The 22,883-nt window shown below is 33.3% G+C and overlaps 3 protein-coding genes across 4 annotated transcripts in view; 2 read left to right on the top strand and 1 right to left on the bottom strand.

The window, feature by feature from the left end:
• Positions 1–3,357: 3,357 nt before the first annotated feature.
• On the bottom strand, positions 3,358–8,441 carry LOC102586859 (putative cyclic nucleotide-gated ion channel 18). The gene is made up of 6 exons (XM_006338484.2): positions 7,739–8,441; positions 7,448–7,660; positions 6,992–7,308; positions 5,787–5,898; positions 4,966–5,202; positions 3,358–4,271 (listed from the first exon to the last, which is right to left on the bottom strand). The coding sequence occupies exons 1-6, from the start codon at positions 8,183–8,185 to the stop codon at positions 3,525–3,527; spliced, it is 2,073 nt and encodes a 690-aa protein (XP_006338546.1). The 5' UTR covers positions 8,186–8,441; the 3' UTR covers positions 3,358–3,524.
• A 6,034-nt stretch (positions 8,442–14,475) lies between these two features.
• LOC102586526 (potassium transporter 8-like) lies at positions 14,476–20,699 on the top strand. The gene is made up of 8 exons (XM_006338483.2): positions 14,476–15,116; positions 15,193–15,676; positions 15,920–15,973; positions 17,754–18,014; positions 18,142–18,194; positions 18,455–18,578; positions 18,699–18,953; positions 19,444–20,699. Exons 1-8 carry the CDS (start codon positions 15,078–15,080, stop codon positions 20,490–20,492), a joined length of 2,319 nt encoding a protein of 772 aa, XP_006338545.1. The 5' UTR covers positions 14,476–15,077; the 3' UTR covers positions 20,493–20,699.
• Positions 20,700–21,726: 1,027 nt separating this feature from the next.
• Positions 21,727–22,883, top strand: part of LOC102585981 (uncharacterized) — a 4,467-nt gene continuing 3,310 nt past the window's right edge. The window contains exons 1-3 of one of the 2 annotated variants that reach the window (XM_006338482.2): positions 21,727–21,965; positions 22,058–22,138; positions 22,249–22,425. In XM_006338482.2, coding sequence (XP_006338544.1) covers positions 21,881–21,965; positions 22,058–22,138; positions 22,249–22,425 — 343 coding nt within the window. In that variant the 5' untranslated portion in view covers positions 21,727–21,880. Of the gene's footprint in view, positions 21,966–22,057; positions 22,139–22,245; positions 22,426–22,883 lie in introns of both variants that reach the window. The other variant, XM_006338481.2, reaches the window with a different exon arrangement.

The following is a 22,883-nucleotide window of genomic DNA, read 5'->3' as shown; positions in this document are numbered from 1 at the left end:
AATGTAATCAAGAAACTAATTAATTGTTCAAGCCATAAAACATTTGATCACATATAATATAAATAGTGTTTACTATCCAAGTCTTATATTCAAAACTAAATAATAAATAAATTCATGAGGTAAGCTCCTTAGAAAAACTCCACAAACACTTATTTAGGTTTTCTAGTGTTTTATTCTTATTTTTTTTAATATTTATTTTAATTAAAATTAATAATTTGGCCCATGGGGCCAACCCCGACCCGGCCCCGATCAAGCCTCAAGGGCTAAGGGCCTAAAAGGGTTGGGCTTATAAGCCCCGATTTTAAACGGGCTTGTAAAATACTATCCCAACCCTACCCCAATAACAGGTTGGGTCGGGCCGGCCCCATGGGCTAAGCCCTTTTTGACGGCTCTACTTCTATTTAACATTTTACCAATTAAATCCTTAAACTCAATCAAAAGAAGATTTTTAAGCTCCTCTTACCATGTGTGTAGTTCACTCGCCCTTAAGTAGATGACATGTCAAATCCATGTCATTTGAATTAATAATAAATAATCATTATCCTCACTAATTGTTCTTTAAAAAAATTATTAACTAAATTTATTAAATAAAAGATAAAATAATAAAAATTTAATTTATTTCTTAAAGAAATGTGTGCGCCTCTAACGCACACTGTTTTCCTTTACTCTTCTCGCAGAACCAGCCATCGCGTAAGCGGCCGCACCACCAGCTCCGACCAGCAAATCTTTTCATCGCCGTGACCAGTTTCTCGTGCCATCTCCTGCCTCGTTCTCCTCTTCACTGTTTTCCTTTAATGGTCATGGGTGCTCAATTCCTTTAACATAAAGTTGCTAGTCAAGATTTTTTTTTTATAGAGGCTTACTAATATTTTTTAGTTAGTTAATGAACAAAAAAATAGGAAACTGAAAAAATTAGAAAGAAATATAAGAAAAAGTCTGTGAAAAGATATAAAAAGAAGACAAAAACTATGAAAGAAGTTTCATTTTTGTTAACAAAAATTATGGGGTTACACCAGGACCCCCGAAGTGATGCTTTAACAATCCCAGCATTTAACTTCACGACCAACGCACCTACAAGACATTTTGGATATTGGGTGATGAAAGATATATTCTATAACTTTTTTAGCATTTTCTATATAGATATATAAAATTTCCGTCGGGATCAATGGGTGCTCGAGCATCCATAACTCAATACGTGGGTCCGCCCCTGCCGACGACCCCCTGTGAACCACCAGAAAATGGCGTCTCCTCTCCATCCTCTCCAGCGTACCAGCAAACTATCTCGCTGCCTCCCATTCTCGCGGAAAAGAGACTAGCACCGCCTCCCATTCTAGCGAAAAAGGGACCAGCTCCACCTCTCTCCCTCTTACTCCGCTGCAAATCGGCGAGCACTACCATGAAACCAACACCACTCTCTCCCTCCACTGATAATCGCCATAAAACCTGACGTCATGAAAGTGCTAATGCCAAGATCGGCTAAAGAAGAAAACATAGGGTGTGGAGAAGGAAAAAAATGGGGTTGGGGCAACGATGGAGTGGGGGTGGGATGGCTGAAAAAGAAAGTGGTGGGGGAAGAAGTTAGATTTTTTCCTTTTAATTTTTTTTAAATATAATTTTAATAATTTAAAATTTAAAATATGGTGTTCATTTGCCTTAACACGCGGGTAGTCACACTCTCTCGCCAACTCAACAATTTTAATGTCACATAAACATGGTCCATGGTCCATACTCCATGGTCAAAGAGTTAAATACATTGTGTTTTATTGAAGAGAAAATGGTCTAAAACCCCCAACCTATACCCGGAATCCCAACTACTCACTCCAACTTTACGGGAGTCCTATCACCTACCTGAATTGTTTAAAACTGTAATAATTACACCCCTAAAATGCCATAACCAGATCTGTGTTGGCCTGTGAACTTCACGCGTTTTACAGGTGAAAATTCAATTAATTTATTATTTTTTTCAATTTTTTTATAATTCCTTTCCACTTTTTCCTATACTCTCCCAATTTCTTAAAATCTCTAAGGTAATTTTTTCCCCCAATTCTTTCAAATTCCTATGGAATTGTGAGTAACAAAGATGAATATTGATAGCGGGAGCTTGTCAAGCGATATTCGAGTTTTGCTTGTCGGAGAACATTGAAAAATAATCTAAAAGGATCTGTTTTGCTTGCTTCGCTGGTTGGAGCAGTGCAGCTGCAAGGTTTTTTTGTTGTTGTTGTTGTCGACCTTGTTGTGAGAACAGAGGTAGGTCTTTATGGTGGTTGTCTCGGAATGAGAGAGAGATAAGAGGAGAGGAGAAGAGGAGAACGAGGTTTTGTTGGTGGTTTGGATTTCGCCGGAGGCGGCGACAGTGGTGGCTGATGGTCGAGCAACAAAAGAGGGAGAACAAACGAAAGCACTAGCAATGCCATTAATGGAGGTCAATTGAGATTGAATCCTTTCATTGATTAATTGGGGAAGATGACTATTTTCTCAGAAATTTTCGTCAAAATTCACCTTCTAACGCGCCTAGAGAAGGAGAGAGGCAAAATTCACCTTCTAACGCGCCTAGAGAAGGTGAGAACACCTCCCATGACAGGTCGGCACTTAGGTGTGTATAAAATAGAGAATTATAAAGTTCAGGTGGGTAATAGGACACTCGTAAAGTTGGAGTGTGTAGTTGGGATTTCGGGTATAGGTTGGGGGGGGTTTACACCATTTTCTCTTTATTGAATTTAAGGGTTCAGTTGATAAAAAGTTAAGTTGAATGATTCACAATACAAATTCATGTAAGTATAAGAATTCATCAGACCATTTCGTCTAACTTATAGTAATTGATTAAATCATAGTCATTCAAAATTATTTACACTATCATCAGTATATATTACTACTATATAGTATAAGAGGCTAAGGAAGCAGTTGTTCGTCAACCTAGCCAGGGGTAATTTTGGTATATTATTATTATTATGCTTAAATAAATTATACTTTATTGCTTCAAAAATTGTACTTTCCCATATTTTGACTTTAAAAAACAGCTTGTATGTTTCCTTTTTAGTAATAGATATGACAATCTAATACTCCCTCTGTTCCATTTTATGTGAGGTAGTTTGACTTGGCGCGAAGTTTAAGAAAGAAAGGAAGACTTTCAAAACTTGTAGTTCAAAATAAATGATAGAAATTTGTGTGGTTATAAATCATTTCATTAAGAGTAAAATAGATATTTTATGATTAAATTGTTACTTAATATAGAAATGTATCATTCTTTTTGGAACGGATTAAAAAGGAAAATAAATTACATAAATTGGGACAGAGGGAGTATGTACCTTTTTGAAACTGCACAATTTTTAGGCACAATCAACTAGAAAAGAGGTTGTATTTCACATGATTGAAAAAGGAAAAGTGTTGTAATCAAAAATGTAAAAGGCCTATTGTTCCTGAAATTTACAAAAAGATTAAAAAAAAAAGGGTACTAGCTTTGTCATTACTCACTAGTACCTTTCAGTAATGCAAGGTGTTCTAACTAATTACATATAATGTCGCCTTCATTCTGCAGAAAAATCAGGCTCATCTGGCTTAAACAACTTGGGCATTTTTAAGCTGGAAGAAGAATCAGCCATCTTCAGTTCTATTCCTCTTCTCGTATTAGCAGCAAATCGTTTGGCCAAAATTGTAGCTCCAAGTTGTTGGGAACCACGAGAACCACTGTCTACTAACGGTTGCTCAGGACCAGCGTCATCAAAACTTTGCTCATTGTAGTTACCCTCATCGTTAGGATCTTGATTATAATAATAGCTCTCTTGTAGAGCCAACTCGTATTCCATCTTTTTCTTCATATACCTTCTCCATGCAGCCTGTATAAAACAAGCACCCCATGTTCTCCACTGATGAGAATAGTACCTAAATGCATGCTGTAGCTTCATGCTGTGAAGACGTTTAAATTGAACTGCAAAAAATTTCAGGTCTTCAGCTCGAAGTGCAAATGCTTCAACTTCAGAAAGTGTTCTCACAGTTCGAGTTGAAGCTGGCAACTGCGTTGAGTTAGGCAGTAAGGCCCAAGTCAGCAATTCTTCACCACAGAAGTCATTAGGTCCAAGGGTGATAGAATTGAAGAATCCAGATCTTCCCCCATTTGTTGTGGAGCTCTCTAGTTGTCCCCTGATGATAAAGAGCATCTCATTCACTGGATCATCTTCTAGAACAACATAGGTGCCCATTATGCTCAGGGTCGACACTAGGCGTTCACATATTGCATCAAGCAGCTGGTCATCCATTTGCTCAAAAAATGGAACCTGCGCAGTAAGGAGATTTTGGGATCTCTAAAGCTTAGCAAACAAAAGTGGATGGGCTTAGGCATTTACAGAGTAAAAATACAAGTCCAAATATGTGGCTGATGCAAATACAAAACATAAGGTGCATCACAAGTCAAAGCTTAAATTAATGACTGAAGAGATAGAACTATTTTATTTTGCTCAAATCTTTCATTTTTGTTCAACTACTGGCCAAATATTTCTGCCTGCAGCTCTTTTCCTTTATGTTTGCCTCCTGACAGTATTTCAATTCCAAGAGAAGTGAAATACTGCAAACACCATATATTACATCATCAGGCCATGCCATATATATATCTAAAGATCACAATGACAAGGGCAACCTTGATAGAAAATAAATCTATTATCAAACATCAACGAGAGCTGATGCAAATGTCATAATCTATGAACAATGATTGTTTCTCGTTTCCGGGTAAATTAAATCATGAAATGTGCAAATATTTTGTTAAAATACGCAAATGTCGATAGGTACCATTTATATCAGCTATACCAATTTAGGAACAAAGGATTTCCTGGGACCGGTGGTCAGAGTTTCTGCTTGAGATACTGATAACCCATCAAGTCTCAAGAAGAAAAGACATCAATATGTCATGATAGTTTAATATATAATGCACGAGCCAAGCAAAATAATGATAAGTGTAGTGCCAGAAAGACATACTCGTCGAACAAGATTAAGGCATAGGTGTCTTTGGATTTGACGACGAAGATCCAAAGGCAAAGTTTGCAAGATCTCTTCTTCATTAACTCCTCTTGTTGCAAGCCATTTACATTGATCAAAACGGCGAACACGTTCTTGCAAGTCTTCAGGCAACTGTCGGTGCCTCATCCATTCTTCTATATCTCTTTTTCTAATTCTCCATTCCTCAATTTTTACGGTCATAGATTGCAGATAAGTCTGGAAAGGGCAGAAATTTCAGAAGTATATCAAGGACAAAGAAGCATGTCCTAAACTAGATGAAACAAATGGAAAATGGTAGCTCAAACTCTTAAAAAACCGTACAAATCACCGACTAACCCCTAAGCATAATCTGAAAGCAGTATCCAACTCAACCCAGAAGTAATATTGATTAATATTATACTATCAAACCCAATGGACCTAAGCTGCTTATAATTTGAGATTGTAGGGAACATATCTAGAGTAATGGCACATAGCAGGAATATCAACTTGAAAAATGAAATTGAAGCTCTTAGAGGTTTCTGATTACTCTTCAAAGAATTAATCCAACTCCGTAAGATATTTAGCTGGTAATTAACACAAAATTATGTAAATCAACTATCACAAATTAACAAAATCTTATCAACAGTGTTATCATGCTTAACATTGTTCTAGAGGTGAATAATTATAACAACTTGAAGGTGTCTGACATAACATGTATAGGTAATCATTCATGTATATAAACCATGATGAAATTACTTCAGATAACTGCACTAGGTGATAATAGTGATCTATACAGACAAATATTATCCTCAAAATCTTACCTGCATGTTTCCAATTAACTGTGCAAAGAGAACTAAACCGATGATACTTATGAAAATGCTGAATAAGGTTTCACCAATATATGTGCTAGTATTCAAATTCTGCCCATATGAACTGCAAGACAACATTTGTAAAGATAAATATAAGATTGCTACCTGGAAAAAGAACCGAGGAATTTGATGGTATCCTAAGCAACAAAGGAGACAAAGAATTCATTTTCATTAAATCATTTATGTGATCCAAAATGACTAAAATCTTCACTGTGACATTTTATGTGGTAGCCATACATGATCCAAGACAGTTTTCAGAGGATCACTATACTTTATCATTTCCAATGATTAACAGCAGTGAAAATGCTTGCCAAAAATTCAGTAGCCGAGATAGACAACGGTGAACATTTTATGAAATCCTAGTCCAATCTTAGCTGCCTGATGAATTAACCAAACATAAGAGACTGGGTACCAAACAGACAGAGTGACTTGCGTATTCGGATGCAGATCTAAACGCAAAGAGTCCTTTAAAAGCTAGACTAGATTACATAAATTCTATCAGAATGTATAAAGTGGAACCGAAAGCAGCTAAAGTGAAATAATATTCTTCCGAATTTTCATTTCAAGAAGATTGACACCATTCATTTCTGATGCTCCCATATTACCCTTAATTAGTCTCTTTTATTATAGGAATGATATGGCATTAAGACCAAAAGATCTAAGGGTTTCTTTTGGTAAGTCACCTATATTTAGCGTACGTGTAAATAGTATTTCTTTCTCAAATACTGTCATATAAATAACAAAAAATGACAAGGCCAACTTCTTTGTTAGTTAATTAGTTTACTTTTGTACATATTGCTAGTCATGGAACTGGCAACTTTTGTTGAGTTCCTTTGAACTCAAAGGTGCATCAACATGTAAGTTTTTGCTGGAAGAAATAAGATGCACATCCATTCATGGATGTAATTTATTAAAAAAAAATAGATGCTGATCGCATGTTTTAAGGTCCATAATATCTAATTATTTTAGTGTTAAAAAAATAAAAAATAAAAAAATAAATAAAAAATGAAGGAGCATGTCAGAAGACGAATGTCTCTAGGAATTACTTTGAGACGCCAACTTTCAATTATAATCACCAACACCATTGAATATGCAAAACTGAGAATGAATGAAGGGACTGAAGAAGAAGAGTAAATTTGCAGTTCAAGAAATCAAACCTCAAATTTCTTAGACCCCACCAAAGACAGTATAAATATTTCGCCATGAATGATGATGAAGCCACTTCATTAGTAAAGGCATCAGCGAAAATTCCAAACTTAAAACCAGAATCTTCATCATTTACAGCATCACATTTGTCAAGCACTTTTGTGCTGTTTCGCCAGTAATCGCGTATATAACTATCCTCATCAACATTGCTACAGTCTAAAAATTCAAGAATGCAGGGTGGAACTGCATCACGCTCCTTATTACATTCAATTGCCCAGCAAGAGAATTGTCTTCCTATAGATGCCACGTACCAGGAAGCTCCTGCCACCTGCACACAAAGAAGAAAAGGCACAATTCTCAAATCAGGTGATTTCTGTCTATGTCTTTGACATCAAATCCAACAAATATCTTGCGTTGGAATAGATATATTATTACGAAACGAAAGGGAATGGGAAATGAGTGTTTACATGACTCGCTAACATGAACAGAAGGAGATTATAAGCTGCTCCTGCCCAGGCTGTTTTAGCAATAAAACCTGTAGTTTTGATAATCTGCTGATTTAATGGGAAAATAACGAATAACCTTGGCACATATTGTATGAGAACGATAAGTGCAAGTGTACTTTTGGAATGACCAGAACCATTTCTTTTTGCTGCTGGGATTACATACCGAATGACAATCTGCAATGGCACTGTTAATTAATACTTCAAATTTAACAATAATAAACGGCGTAGAGTATTAAATGGATATGTACTGACTTGAGGCAGGGGAAGAGCAGCTGTAAAATCAACGATGAAATCAGTCTTGAGATATCGTATAGCAATTTCACGCGGGTCCATAACAAGCTCACCCCGGCCGAAAACCCTAGAGCTAGGAGCGACAAAAGCGGTGCGGAACTTCATGGCAATGTGGAGGAAGTAAAAGATGTCGGTGAGAGAACGATAGATGGTAATTTCACGGGCGGCTTCGTCATCAGTGGACATACAAGCTCTTTCGCTGACGAAAGGTACGTAGAAGTAAAGTGGATCGATGAAAAGAGAGATGAGACAGGTAAGGAGGAAGACATAGTTCCAGCGATTGACAATATCGCTGTTTGGGTCGAGAATTTGGCGCCACCATGGCACATCAGTCGAAGATGATTTGTTCTTCAACGATTGCTGTAAATGACGAAGGTGAGACGCCGGCTTTTCAAATATTCTAGTCATCTTCCATGGCGGAGTCCGATATCAAAATCGGATTCCGGAAGATTATCTCTCTTCTGGAAAACACAACACACAAAAAAATTAATCAAATTCCAATAAATTTTTTGTATTATGAATGCAACAGTGAGTGAAAATTGTGGTATAATTAGGGCTAGAAAAATAGGATAAAGAAGGAGAAGAAAAGAAGGAAGAATGAATGAAGAGTGTTCCATTGAAGCTCCTTTTTTCATCAAAGCTTCCTTTATTGCCATTGAAAATTATGTGAGGAAAACCTGTGACTTCGGAAGTTTGTAGGATTTGGTTAACAACACATGTCAAAGTTTCAAATTTAATTAATTAAAATAGCATCCTAATCATCATTAGACTTAATATATTTTCTTCCCTAAACATTATTTCATCATACTGGAAAAAAGGCGGGAAATTAGGTACAATGAAATGGGCTTACTAGTGCGACCACGAAATGGGCCAAGCCCCATTTGGATTCCTTTTCTTTTCTTTTCTTTTTCTTTGGGTCGTCTTTTGTGGGGAGAATTTCGATCTATTGATTCATAGTTACCAAAGTCGCAGTAATTTTCATCGAAAAACTATTTAATTAGATAAATATTTCTATCATGGATTATTAATTAAGGCGTAATAACATCAGATATATGTATTTGTATAATTATATTTTCGTCTTCATTTTTTCCCAAATATATAGTAAAGGCATAATTACATCATATATATATGAATCTGCATAACTATATTTTTGCGTTTTTCTAAGTGATGTATGGATACATCACAAAATTGATCTCAAATAGATGTATTTGTGCACAAGTGCAGGATACATCACAGGTACGCAAATATATTGGATACATCAATGCTATTTTTTATATTGGATACATGAAATTAATATCGCATACACTAGATATTTGATATTAAATACAATGAATGAAAATTGATATACACGGATACACTTGATACATTAATGCATATTTGGTATTAGATACACATATACAAAAAAGTAGAGGGAGGGGAGGTCAAGAAAAACACGAGTGAGAAAGAAAAGAGACAAGATACAGTTGCTAGATATAATGTATTCAAAGGCAAATACAACATATCTACAAGCAATCTGAACAAGATAAGTAATGATTTAAACTATAATGCATTGAGTAATTAGCACCTATATTAATGTACTATATGAAAGTTGCTCTTTTTTCATTTATCAAAGACTCCTTAAAGTTGTCCGCATAATAGAAGTTTAAATATAGCAGAAGTTTTGTTTCAAAACTATACAAACTATGACTCAAAAACTCATTAACGATTTCAGACTTTTAGAACTCTCGTCTTCCCTAAGCAATAATTTTTTTTCTGATAATCTTAATCCAAAATATATACAAAATCTTGCATGGATTTATTTCCACAAAAGTAGGGTGCAAAACTGGTAGGCCACTTGATTTATAAAAAGTGAGAATGATGCATGGAAGATATGGTTTTGATATGTATACAAAAATTAAATAAAGATGCTACACGTTTCCTACAACTTTGTTTCTTTCAATACTCACCATAATTCGCTGATAGCGATTTTTTAAAAAAATATCCCTTGCCTTCTCACGTACACTATTATTGATCCTAATTATTAATATCAATCAATTCAATAATTGGTGTTAATCGAACTTTATGTTGTTTTTTTTACACTCTTCAAACGTAGTTTTGTAAATATATTTGTGAGTTTGGTGCATGCACTATGTTGTTTGATTGCAAATGACGAAATATTCTATAATAAGTAGAATCATAGCCTCGTTCTTGAATATACAAAATTCTTATAGTAATATTTTATTTACTCTTAATGCAAATTAAATGACAATAATACTCTAGGTAATCACTTTATTTACCCGTTTAATATATCATAGTTCTCAGTTCTATTTGATTCGAACTCTTATTCCAATGATGACTTGATTTGTTCCATAAAAATCGAAGCAAAGTTATTGGTTTTAGCAGCCAAAATTGAACTTCTCAAGATTGACTATTACAAATATATATTCCTATCGGCTTAAATTAATGTAAGAAAATATTAATTAGAATAAATTTTAATTATATTATTCTTATTTATGTGTTAAAATAAAGTATAAGTTTTCTTTATTGAATACTTATACTTTATTTTTATGTGCCATCTGCTTTATAATTGAGGTATTTGCAATATTCAAAATAATTAAATTGAAAAAATAATAATATTATTCTAAATTTTTATAATTATAAATAATTTGATATAACTATTTTTAGAAATCAAACAAAAATATTTGAGTCTAGGAAATATAATGTGCGAATAATTAGGATCTTTGCCCATATAGTATTATTTTGCATTGATTTGAGACTAACAAAATCAAGTTGGGACACGTTACCTTTCAATTCTGTACCCAGAGAAGGCACTACATTAATCCGTCCATGGCGCTACTATCCCACGTAAGCTTTATTCCACCATAATAGTATTATTTTATTAAAATAATATTTTTTTGTCTCAATTTATTTATGTGTAATTTAAATTTTAAGAGTCGAGTAATTTAATTTGATAATAATTTGAATATGAAATTTTATTTATTTTTTAAAAATAAAATATATTTATATAAAATCATTTTTGAAATATTATAAATTATATTGATTAATAATTTAAAATATTTAAAATACATAAAAAAAATATTACGGTGAAAGAATAATACAATACTTTCTCCATCCCCTTTTAATTGTCATATTTCATTTTTTAGAGTCAAATAATACTTCCTATATCTCTAATCACTTGTCCCTGATTACTTGTCAATGTTGACAAATCAAGAAAGGACATTTTTTTTTACATATTATACCTTCAATTAATTACTTTGAAAAATATAGAACTTTTTGAAAATCTCAAGTTTTTAATTTATCTACTTCATAATTAATAGAGATAAATGGTAAACTCACTGTGTCAATTATTGTTTTCTTAATATGTGTATCAATTCAAAAGTGAACAAGTAATTAAAAACAGATAAAGTAAAATGTTTTGACTAATATTTTACTATGTATTTTTCATCATATTGATATATATGCAATTTATAATACTTTAAAATTAGTTAAATCGACATTCAAAAAATATAACATAACAACTAAAAAGGACCGAGTGAGTATATCATACTTTGGGAAGAGGAAACAACAGCATTATAAGTTGATACTCTGATCTCATCTTCAAACTCTCTTATATAAATATTAAAATAAATAGTAAAATATTTACATTATTGCAGATTGGATTGGTCATGCAACTGAATGTTTCCACTAACTCTTTTTTTTTCCCTCCTTTTTCTTCGCCCTTTCACAACTCTGGTTGAGGAGTTAATTATTTTATTTTATTATGCCTATGCCAAAGTTCGAATAATTTCGTGTTTCATGCCAATTGTGAACACCCCATTAAATTTATCATGAGTTGCTACTAGCTAATAAACTTATAGCGTCAAATTTGAAAATCTCTTATTTTAAAAAGTAATTAAAAATATATTTTTTTTAAAAGTAAATAATAATTTGTGTTTGATTAATTAATTAAATTTTCTTTTATCAATAATAAAACAATACTTTGTGCTTGATTGATATTTCAAAAATACTTTTGAAAAAAAACTACTACTACTATTTAAGCTTTTGAAAAAACAACTCTGAATATTATTCATAAGCACTTTTTAAAAATAAATATTTCATTTTTTCAAAAATTTAGTCAATTACCTAAGTTCGCCGGCCAAAAAATTGACTTGAATATTCTCACTTTTGTTAAGAGACAAACATGACATCTTTAGGGAAGATGCTAGCAAGTATATGTAAGGGGAATAAACACATTGTTTTTACTCGCTTTTATGTAATTAAAAAAAATATTTAGTAAGTTACATGCACTGGTTATAGAATAGAAGTACATATAATTTGAAGGGAATATGCTTAAATATGCCATCGAATTTTGAGAAAAGACCTGTTTATGTCATCATTTAAAAGTTTGATTCATCTATATCATTTTCGTTTGAGAAAAAGACATATTTGAGCCTTTTCTCTTTTTGTGGCCAAGTGAAAATTGACCACATATAAATAAATGATTTTGCAAAATCAGAACTATTTTCAAGTTAACAAATAATGACATATATGAATGATAAAATCTTTTTCTCAAACAAAAAATATATAGATGAGACAGAATTTTAACGAACAAGAGGACTTTTTAATTTTTTACAAAGTAGTTAATGCTATTAATACTTAACCTAAAATATTGAATCTGCTGATGGCCGATCGACTCCCTGCCGTTTATACCTTAAATCTTGTCGAGCACCTTTTATTTGTCTTTTTCTTAAATCACTTTGAATATCTCAAACTTAGGGTACATCCTTTTTCTTTGATTTACATAATTTTGTGGAGCAAGGTGGAAACACCACTAGAACTAAAAAGAAAATATGGGAAGAAGGGTGTACTAATTTGTTTACATAATTTTGTGGAGCAAGGTGGAAACACCACTAGAACTAAAAAGAAAAACCCCACCACTTTTTTCAAAAGTTAAATAAATGAAAAAAAAAAAGGTGAGTGAAACACTACCAAATATGTAAACCCTTGATTTTTATTATTTTTATATTTTGTAGCCAACAACATATTTAATTTTCTTTTCTTCATCATGGAGAAAACAAATTGCTTGTCCAAATACTTAAAAAAGAGAATTTCAAAATATTAGGTCTGCGCAAAAATTGACAAATAAAACTTATAAATGTAAAAAAATATGGTTATTTTGACTTGATTTTTAATATCCAACTTTTCAATCTTCAAAACAAGATAGAGTCAAAATTTGAAATTTATGAATTTTAAATTTCATATTTAATATTATAGCCGCCCTATACTCCAAAATTAGCTCCTTTTTTTGGTAATTCTTAATTTTATTTTTGAAAAGAAAGGATGATAAGTAGTCAAGTGCAAGCTAAAGGTGGTTTATAGGTAGGGCCTTAGAGGATTACTTGATAGCCCTCTTTCTTCAATTTAGTTTGTCAATTTCCTCTCTTGAAGTTTCCAATCCTAAAAGTTGTGGTCCACAATTTACATAAGCAACCAAATTTGCCCCAATTTAATGGTCACTTCGCATTCACATATTTCAACATCCGAGTTAGTCCATGACATACACAATAAGATGACAACTTTGCTTTATTTGTGGTACTCATGTCACATAAGTCTCAAAGATTATCAGTCGAGACATCATTTAAAAAAAATAAATATAAAATGACTCGATTGAGATCTACATATAAATTAGCTCAATTTATTTAAGTTTTATTTAATAACATTTAATTAATATAATATTAGGCACATATATACAATTATGTGTGATTGCCTATATATCACTTGTCCAAACATCATAAATAACCTATGTAATCATATATTATTCGTTGTATATATACGTTACTTTTAACCTTCATTCGATTTGATCATCTCAAATCTTATCCTACAATGTGTATCATGTCCACAACTCATATTAACAACATTATTAGTTTTACGAACAAACCCTTGTAAACATGTAGTAATTCAAAAATATAGGAAGACAATTTATTAGCTCATAGGTGTTAACGATAAACTAATATAAAATCCTTATATAAATTTTTATAAAACAAATGTTTACTTCAATCAATTTTTTTTAAAGAGAAGTGTCACGAATATTGAGATTCGTTTGGTATTATAGTATTTCATTTTTCATAAATGTAGAAATGTTAAATATTTTGTATTTTGTACATATTGGTCCGACAATAACCGATCACTTCTCTTTCCTCATTGTATATTTTTGTTTTCTATTAGTCTGATCTACTCTCTTTGTTTTTACTACTATTTTTTTTCTAATGTAGCAGCATGTAACCACATCCTCCTCCTTTCATGAGCACTTGAAAAGTATATATAGAAAAGATAATATTCAAAACGTCTAAAGCAAAGAATAAGAATGGTAGTAAAATGTCATAAAGACTAATAAAGGACATTTGTAATTAAAACAATTTACTCAATCAAATAGTAGAAGTTTTAAACTATGCCATAAGTTATTTGACCAACCATAATAGCACATGAATGCTGTCATATTTAAGGCTGATAAATAAATAACTATCTCTGGATAATTCCTTTTTAACATAAAAATAAAATTTAAAGTTATAGACACAAATATTTCTAATTTGTATTAAATCATATATTTGAAGAAAAAAAAAAACTCTTTTTAATTTCGTGGCTAATTAAACAAGGCGACATAATATTGCTTATGAAGGTTGCTTTCAATGTCCAGTGCGATATGTCAGAATATCAGCTAATTTGGTGCCTCCAGTCAATACATTCATTCACTGACAAATACTCACTCACCCCACCTTCTTGTTCTGCAATTTCATAGCCCCTACCCCTTACCCCCACTCAAAATATTCTACTACTCCATTAGAGAAGCTCCAGCCAAGAAACAAAGTGGGTGTGGTAGATAACCCAAATCTCACACATTAATAAGGATTAGAAAGTATATATTGGGTTCTTGTCATATAAAGTTGAGATTTTTATATTCCATAATTGAGTTTATGTGATATTAATAATGCCCTTTCTTACAGGGGATTAGTGTCATATTAATATATTTTGTCATCATTTATTCCATTTGTATAAAAAGAAAAGGCAGCTACTTCCAATTTCCCACCAACTTTTTGTTCCTCGTCCCAATACTATCATCTTTGTTTTTTTCCTTATGGTGTTTTGTGTCTGTCCCTTTGATCTTCTTTCCTGTAGGTCACTCAATTGCTCAGTCCACTCATAAAATTCTTGGATTTTGTTTGCAATATCTTCAAATTAAGGGAACCACTAGCCATTTATTGGGTCATTAATTTCTTCAAGATTATAGTATGAGCTTCTCTTCAAGTGTTTGATAACCCCAGTAATGGATATTGAAAGTTGGGGCCGTCGAAATCCCATAAAGGTCAGAACTTTGCCAATATTATGTTGCCCATGTTTGACAATTTTGAGTCATTTTTGATAATCCAATTTTGTTGCAGAAAGAATCATGGAGGACAGTTATAGCTTTAGCGTATCAGAGTTTAGGTGTGGTTTATGGAGATTTGAGTACTTCACCTCTGTATGTATACAAGAGCACTTTTGCAGAGGATATTCAACATTCTGAGTCTAATGATGAGATATTTGGAGTTTTATCATTTGTGTTTTGGACATTAACTCTTATTCCATTGTTAAAATATGTGTTCATTGTGTTGAGAGCTGATGACAATGGTGAAGGTGGGACTTTTGCCTTGTATTCCCTATTGTGTCGATATACTCGTGTTAGCACTTTGCCTAATGGCCAATTGGCTGATGAGGATCTGTATGAGTACAAGAATGATAGAAATTTATCAGCTGATAGGATTGGGATGAGCTTGAAATCAACTCTGGAGAAACACAGATTTTTGAAGAAAATTTTGCTCATTTTAGCATTGATAGGTACTTGTATGGTTATCGGTGATGGAGTCCTTACGCCTGCAATCTCAGGTATATATGATCAGAGATTTCAATGTGTGTGAAAAATCATTAAATTTTTATAATTATCATGCTGTGAACCTGTAATCGCGAAAGTGCAATGAGTTCAGGGGTAGGTTGAACGATCAAATTTAAGTTATGGATCCGCCTCGTGTATAATGCTTGTTTGACTTAGTTTATTGCCAGATTGGAGATGTGATCTTGCTGATAATTAACCCTTTTTTTAATTTTATTTATGGTGCATTGAATCTGCAGTGTTTTCTGCTGTCTCTGGACTAGAACTTTCAATGGCAAAGCATCATCACCAATGTGAGTCTATATCTTTTGGCAGATTTATTGTTCCCTCATGTCCCCCTTGCCCATATCCCTTTGAAGATATTGAAGAATCATAAGTCATATCTATTTTATTTTACAGCTTTCTTCCATATTATTAAAAGATGCTCATCCTTGTTATGTCAAAATAGTACTTATTAGATGATATTCTGATGCTCTAGCAAACTGATTAACTGAAAAGATATAGGAGTGTTTATGACCAACTGTAGAAGATAATATTTGGAAATAATTTCAGGTCTAATGTATGTCTGGTTAAAAGTAGTCATAATGAACTACTCCCTTTGTTAAAATTTGTTTGTTTGGTACACAAAGTTTAACAAAGTAGAGTTTCAATCTTGTGTTCTTAAACTAAAGATATGTAAGTTATACCAAAATGTATTTTAATCTTGTGATCTTAAGCATGTCATATGAAAAAATGAAATCGAGAGATATTCATTTTTAAACGGACTAAAATGGAAAGTAAGACAAACATATTGAAATCGAGGGAATATTAAGATAGAGATCAATTCCTTATGGCTGATCTCATCTGATTATCTTGAGCTTTTCCTGATGCCACTATCTTATTATAATTTGGTTTGTGCATAGTTTAATCAGATATATCTGGGTTACATGTAACGAGACTCGGGGATTTAAAGTTGGTTTTCTTTATCTGGAAACTTTTTCTAATGGACGTGCAATTTGTGACATGGAGAGGTTGCCAATATCTGATGAAGATGCATTATTGTGGGTCCCTTGATACTAAATTAAAGACAAAAATGTATATGGTAATCAAAGTCATATCAACATCAATAAATAAATAAAGTTAGGTTCTTTCCCCACTGTGGTAGACCACATTGATGTTATCCTTATTTTTAAAGTGAGGATTCAACTTGAGACTAATAGTTTTTATTTCATAAAGCAAGAGGCTGCTGGATAATGTTTGGTTATATCAGAAATTGAATAGAATTAGTGGAAAAAGATTAAGTTAGTTTGGTACAACCACTATTATAGGTATAAAGTATGTTAGTCTGATTAAATTGTGTATTCCACTGAATTAGAAGGGAAAAATATACCACTGGCATGATGTCTCTTGGAGCTCCTTAAAGACAAGTGCCCTCTCTTTTTGTGTCTGTGTCACATTTTGCATATCGGGTATTTAGAATGTGAGAAATGAGCAAATAGAATGGGGGAATGCATTGGACAAGTACACCTATGAGCTTTTATACATAGTACTTCCAGTCTGAAAAATATATCTAATCTAACACAGCAAAATATTTACTGATATGTCTTAAAATTATGGATTGTGATTATGATAAGGAACTGTAGAAAATATTTACCTAAATAGTTGGATGTATCCATTTGGCAGCATAGTGATAACCGATCTATAGTTTTGTTGCAACTGTTTGGAGAATAAGCTAAGAAATCTAATTATTCATATAAATATTGCTTGTGGCCCATTATATGGATATTTGTTCTCTAAGATGGACTCCTACTGGCAACTTATGGATTTATGTATCAAGAAATAATCTGAAAATGTTGTTCTAATCAATCATATAATTACAGATACGGACGGTTATTTTATAATGCTTACTGAACTAGTATAGATTTTCGATAATTTCTCGAGTTAACTTTTGAAATTATGGGAGTCAGAAGCAAACTTGTTTTGTTTCTATAGATGATGAATTTTAGTTTCGTCTGCTGAAATGATGTCACTGATTATTGTTATCTTCTAGATCATACTAATGAATAATGAGCTGAAATGATTTTTATCCTGCAGATGTAGAAGTTCCAGTTGCTTGTGTCATACTTGTGTTCTTATTTTTTCTCCAACATTATGGGACACATCGACTAGGATTTCTATTTGCACCGATTGTGATTACATGGCTTTTGTGCATTAGCGCAATTGGGGTGTACAACATCATCCACTGGAACCCCCATGTTTACCAAGCATTATCTCCATACTACATGTACAAATTCTTGAAGAAGACCCAAAGAGGAGGATGGATGTCACTGGGTGGGATTTTGTTATGTATAACAGGTAGCCCATTCATTGATGTGAAACTATTGTTTTGATGTTTATGGTGGGATTTGAAATTTCTTTGCTTGTCAAATTCCTCAAGTTATTTGAGTTAATTTTGTATTCTCTTTGCTTGTCCATCTTTCAGGTTCAGAGGCTATGTTTGCTGATCTTGGACACTTCTCACAGCTGTCTATTAAGGTAATTAACTTGAGTCTTGACACAGGACGGTTTTGCATAGTTCCTGAACTTTACATCAGAAGAGTGCTGTCAAATATGTACCCCACATTTTGGAGGATACTGAGCTGATGTGTGTTAAATTGTTTATTGTCAAATTGAGATTTTCTGCTGTTGTTTTGTTCAATGTGAATAAAGGTCCTTGTAGATGTACCAAGTTGAAGTGCTTTATGTTGGCAACTGCAAATTCAACCAAAATCCTAACAAGAGCTGCTTCTCTGCAGATAGCTTTTACCTTTGTTGTTTACCCATCATTAATTCTTGCTTATATGGGACAAGCTGCGTATCTTTCCAAGCATCACGTTATCGCAAGTGATTACCACATTGGGTTCTATGTATCAGTACCTGGTAAGTACTTTGCTCCTCTTTTCTCTACATTTTCATTTTTTTTTCTTAATGAATTTGAAGTTGCAGCATCGTTATCTCTTTTAACATCTCAACATATTCATATGTTTATCGTTGTCACAGAAAAACTACGCTATCCTGTTCTAGCTATTGCAATACTTGCTGCAGTGGTTGGAAGCCAGGCCATCATCACTGGGACGTTTTCCATAATCAAGCAATGTTCTGCTTTGGGTTGCTTCCCAAGGGTCAAAATAGTACATACATCATCCAAAATCCATGGGCAGATTTACATTCCAGAGGTAAACTGGACGTTGATGGTGCTATGCTTGGCAGTTACGATCGGCTTCCGTGACACAAAACACATAAGCAATGCATCAGGTATCATCAACAGCTAAATAATATGCATTATTATATAAATGCCTGATTAAGTTTCATGTTTTCATATCTTATTCTTCCTTTTCTTTCCTGACTGGAACAGAACTCTCTTTTAATACATCCATGGACAGAACAGAAAATTCACTTCCCTTTATTTTCTGATTTTAAATTGGTCTTGTTGGTTCGTTATAACATTAGAATCACTTGGTTAGTTACACGTTAGTAGGAAAACTGCAGGGATAAGTTGCAAGTTACATAATTTAAGAAGACAGCCTGTTTCTAAAACATACTACGAGAAAGTTAATTAACTCTCAACCTCATAGAAATGTTATAGATAGACAATGACAATGTTACTTTAGTGTTTGCAATGCTTACATGTAATTAGATTTGCAGATTTACCTTTTCTTGAATGCTTGTGTTTTGCTAAGGTTAGAAGAATGCTAGGTAGGACTAAATTTTGTTGGAAATTACAGTGCAACCTTTCCTCTTGCAGGTCTGGCAGTTATAACTGTTATGCTGGTCACTACCTGCTTCATGTCTCTAGTCATTGTCCTCTGTTGGCACAAAAACGTGTTGTTCGCCATTTGCTTTATATTCTTCTTTGGTTCCATTGAAGCCCTCTACTTTTCAGCTTCCCTAATCAAGTTCCTCGAAGGTGCCTGGGTACCGATTGTTCTCTCTTTTATATTTCTAGCTGTCATGTATAGTTGGCATTACGGAACCCTGAAGAAGTACGAGTTTGATGTTGATAACAAAATTCCCATCAACTGGCTGCTCACCTTGAGTCCCAACCTGGGTATTACCCGGGTCCGTGGCATTGGTCTGATTCACACCGAGCTTGTTACAGGAATTCCAGCTATTTTCTCCCATTTCATCACCAACCTCCCTGCTTTCCACCAGGTTCTTGTTTTCCTTTGCATCAAGTCCGTCCCAGTACCTCACGTGAGACCTGAAGAAAGGTTCCTTGTTGGAAGAATCGGACCCAAAGAGTACCGTGTCTACAGATGCATAGCACGATATGGTTATCGAGACATTCACATGGACGACGTAGAGTTTGAAAAGGATCTAGTTTGTAGCATAGCTGAATTCATCCGCTCAGAGGGACGAGGACAGAGTTTTGAAGCTGTAGAAGATATAGACGCCAATGAAAGGCTGACGGTTATTGGGACAACTTCAACACACATTGATGGGATAAGAATATGCGAGGACAACGGAGGGTTGACTCATGTAGATACAGAAATGATAGAGATCAGCTCGCCAGAAGTACCACGAAAAAGAGTAAGATTTCTGGTGCCAGAGAGTCCACAAATGGATTTAAGCGTTCGCGAAGAGTTGCAAGAACTCATGGAAGCTAGGGAAGCAGGGATGGCATTTATACTTGGTCATTGTTATGTTAGAGCTAAAAGGGGTTCAAGTTTGATAAAAAAACTGGTGATTAACATAGGATATGACTTTTTAAGAAGAAATTGTCGTGGACCAACATATGCATTGAGCTTCCCTCAAGCTTCAACTTTGGAGGTTGGAATGATCTACCATGTATAATTTGTGCTTTTACTTTTTTTCTAATTAAAGGATAGAATTGTAGCATATGTTTTTTTTAAAATTCGAAAAGCTTTGTAAATGTTGTAATGGTACATGAGTTTTTGCTTTATGCAAGGCAATAAATACCACGAGAAAAGGAAATACTGAGCTTTAGAGGCATGTATGTTTGAATAAAGGGATAAAATATGAGTTAAACAAGTTGTTTAATATTCTCTTGCTATGTATAAGTACTCTTACGTGGCCTACGTCTCTGTGTGCGCTATCGGTATAGATTTACTTCTGATAGGGCGATAATGTTTTTTTTTGCTGCTAAGAAAGATAAATAAATAATGGAATTTTGGGATGAATGTGAATCTTTTACTTGAGTGCACAAGACGCAATGAATCTTTTACTCATTCTTTCTTGACAAAACGTGATGATGAGGGAAAAGGGTAAATGAATCATCTTTTTTTTTTTTAAGTCTCGAATTAAACAAAAAGAATGAATCAATTTTTTAGGTCTCGAACTAAACAAAAAGAACTCAGGCAAGTTCCTCAAGGTTCGAACCCCACAGTCCACACCCACCAGATCTCAAATAACTTATTTTTCAGATTATTAATTATAAACCATCACCTATAATTGTTTTTAATTAATTTGATAATATTAACACATTGTCATTATTAGAACGCAGCAAAAATCTAATCACAAATCATCTTTTTGCCTTATTCTTTCACATTTCAATCGAATTACACTAGATAAATATTATTGTTGTTGTTAATAATACTTTTAGTTTTCTTTCATTTTATGTTATTTGACCCCTTTTGACTTGTTATATTTCTTTAGAAAATATTAATTAGCGGTAAATTTTATTATTAATTTTAAATTTAACTATACTAGGAGTATTTAATATGAGTAAAAAAAGTACTTATAAAGAATTAGAGTTAGCAGACGCACGCATGAGGTCTGATGCTTCTGATATTCTGCACTGTCTTTGTTGTTGTTTTTATTTGTCTTGGGAACATCACTTTCTACACTGTAAAGGTCACGTTTAACCTTATCATTCTCGATTACAGTACCTCAACACCCAAGGCTATTTCCGTCAATTTACTCATGCGCTGCAAATCCACTCTTATTTACTGACCAAACTCTTTACTATTAAACAAAAATTAACAACAAAAAGTAAAAGAAGCATTTGATTCCTCTCTTACTTTTTATTTTAACCAATTTTTGTATAGAGTTCAAGTTTTTAGTATCCTTAATATAATAATACTACTAGCTTTTTGCTCTGTTTCTCTGTATATTTGTCTGCTCTGTTTCTTTCACTAAATTAACAACAATGTGAGCTTTTTGTCTTACCTTGTATTAACATTGTTCAAAGTTGTAATCTTGGATACTAACTTGCAAGAATCATGAAAAGGAATTGGGTAGTCTTATTTCTTGTTGTCTTTCTTCTATTGATTGAATTTTCATCAGCCTCAGCAACCCCTGCTGCAAGTTAGTGCATTTCTAAACTAAATCCTCTGTTTTCTTCATTCAAATCTTTTTCTTTTTTTTATAAAGTTTCAATCTTTTTTGTTTTTCTGCAGAGATTGTTGGAGGGGTTGTTGCTAATGTTGCGTCTGTGATGTTTAAGTGGGCGTGGTCACTAAAATCGACGACAAAAACAGGTATATTTGGTGTATATCCCCTGTTTTTTGTTTTTTTTTCAATTGTTAGTGAATTGTGCCTTTTGAGTGTTTGTTGAAATGACGGGGTTTGTTTGTTTTGATTAAAGCAGCTGTTTCTAGCCGTTCAATGATTAAGTTTGAGAGTGGATACGTTGTTGAAACTGTGTTTGATGGAAGCAAGATGGGTATTGAACCTTATTCAGTGGAAGTTTCTTCAACTGGAGAAGTTCTCATTTTGGATTCTGAGAACAGTAATGTTTATAGAGTTTCAACACCATTGTCTCGATGTGAGTTTTTAAACATTTCGTTTCGTTTAGTGTTGTGTAATTCAAACACTGGGAGCTACAAAATCAGTATCGTTTTTATGTTCATTATGGTTGTGATTGACACATTCTAGGACTTAATCCTGAGAGCTAATGTTCCTCTCTCTTTGTCAGTTTTCAAAATATTCTTATTCTAATTGTTTTTGTTGCGTGTGCGAACAAAGTCTCCACATTGATAGCTGAAAAGATTGGAAAACTACATATATAATATGTGCGATCTCTTAACGGTGGGAGGCCTTTTGAAGAAAACTGGTTTGACCCAAAACGGACAATATCACACCATGTTAAGAGTATCTTTGAGCTGATTTAGCCCAACAGCTTCATTTACAAGCTTTATGCGAATCTGAATTTTATTACAATGGACTTTTTATGTTTGGGGTTCATATTTGCTTTTGTGAAGATGGAACATCTTCCCATCCCCC

Source organism: Solanum tuberosum, unplaced genomic scaffold (genome assembly GCF_000226075.1).
Source record: "Solanum tuberosum cultivar DM 1-3 516 R44 unplaced genomic scaffold, SolTub_3.0 scf00004, whole genome shotgun sequence".
In the NCBI taxonomy this organism is placed as follows: Eukaryota; Viridiplantae; Streptophyta; class Magnoliopsida; order Solanales; family Solanaceae; genus Solanum; species Solanum tuberosum.
This window is presented reverse-complemented; position numbering and strand designations above follow the sequence as displayed.

Bases quoted from the DNA above. Each gene is read 5' to 3' on its own strand.
- LOC102586859 (XM_006338484.2), bottom strand. From the start codon at position 8,185: ATGACTAGAATATTTGAAAAGCCGGCGTCTCACCTTCGTCATTTACAG. The intron at 7,661-7,738 runs GTCAGTACATAT...GTGCCATTGCAG, and splicing joins CTGCTCTTCCCCTGCCTCAA to ATTGTCATTCGGTATGTAAT. The intron at 4,272-4,965 runs GTATGTCTTTCT...CTTACTGCGCAG, and splicing joins GCCTTAATCTTGTTCGACGA to GTTCCATTTTTTGAGCAAAT.
- LOC102586526 (XM_006338483.2), top strand. From the start codon at position 15,078: ATGGATATTGAAAGTTGGGGCCGTCGAAATCCCATAAAG. The intron at 18,015-18,141 runs GTAGCCCATTCA...TCCATCTTTCAG, and splicing joins GATTTTGTTATGTATAACAG to GTTCAGAGGCTATGTTTGCT. The intron at 18,195-18,454 runs GTAATTAACTTG...GCTTCTCTGCAG, and splicing joins TCTCACAGCTGTCTATTAAG to ATAGCTTTTACCTTTGTTGT.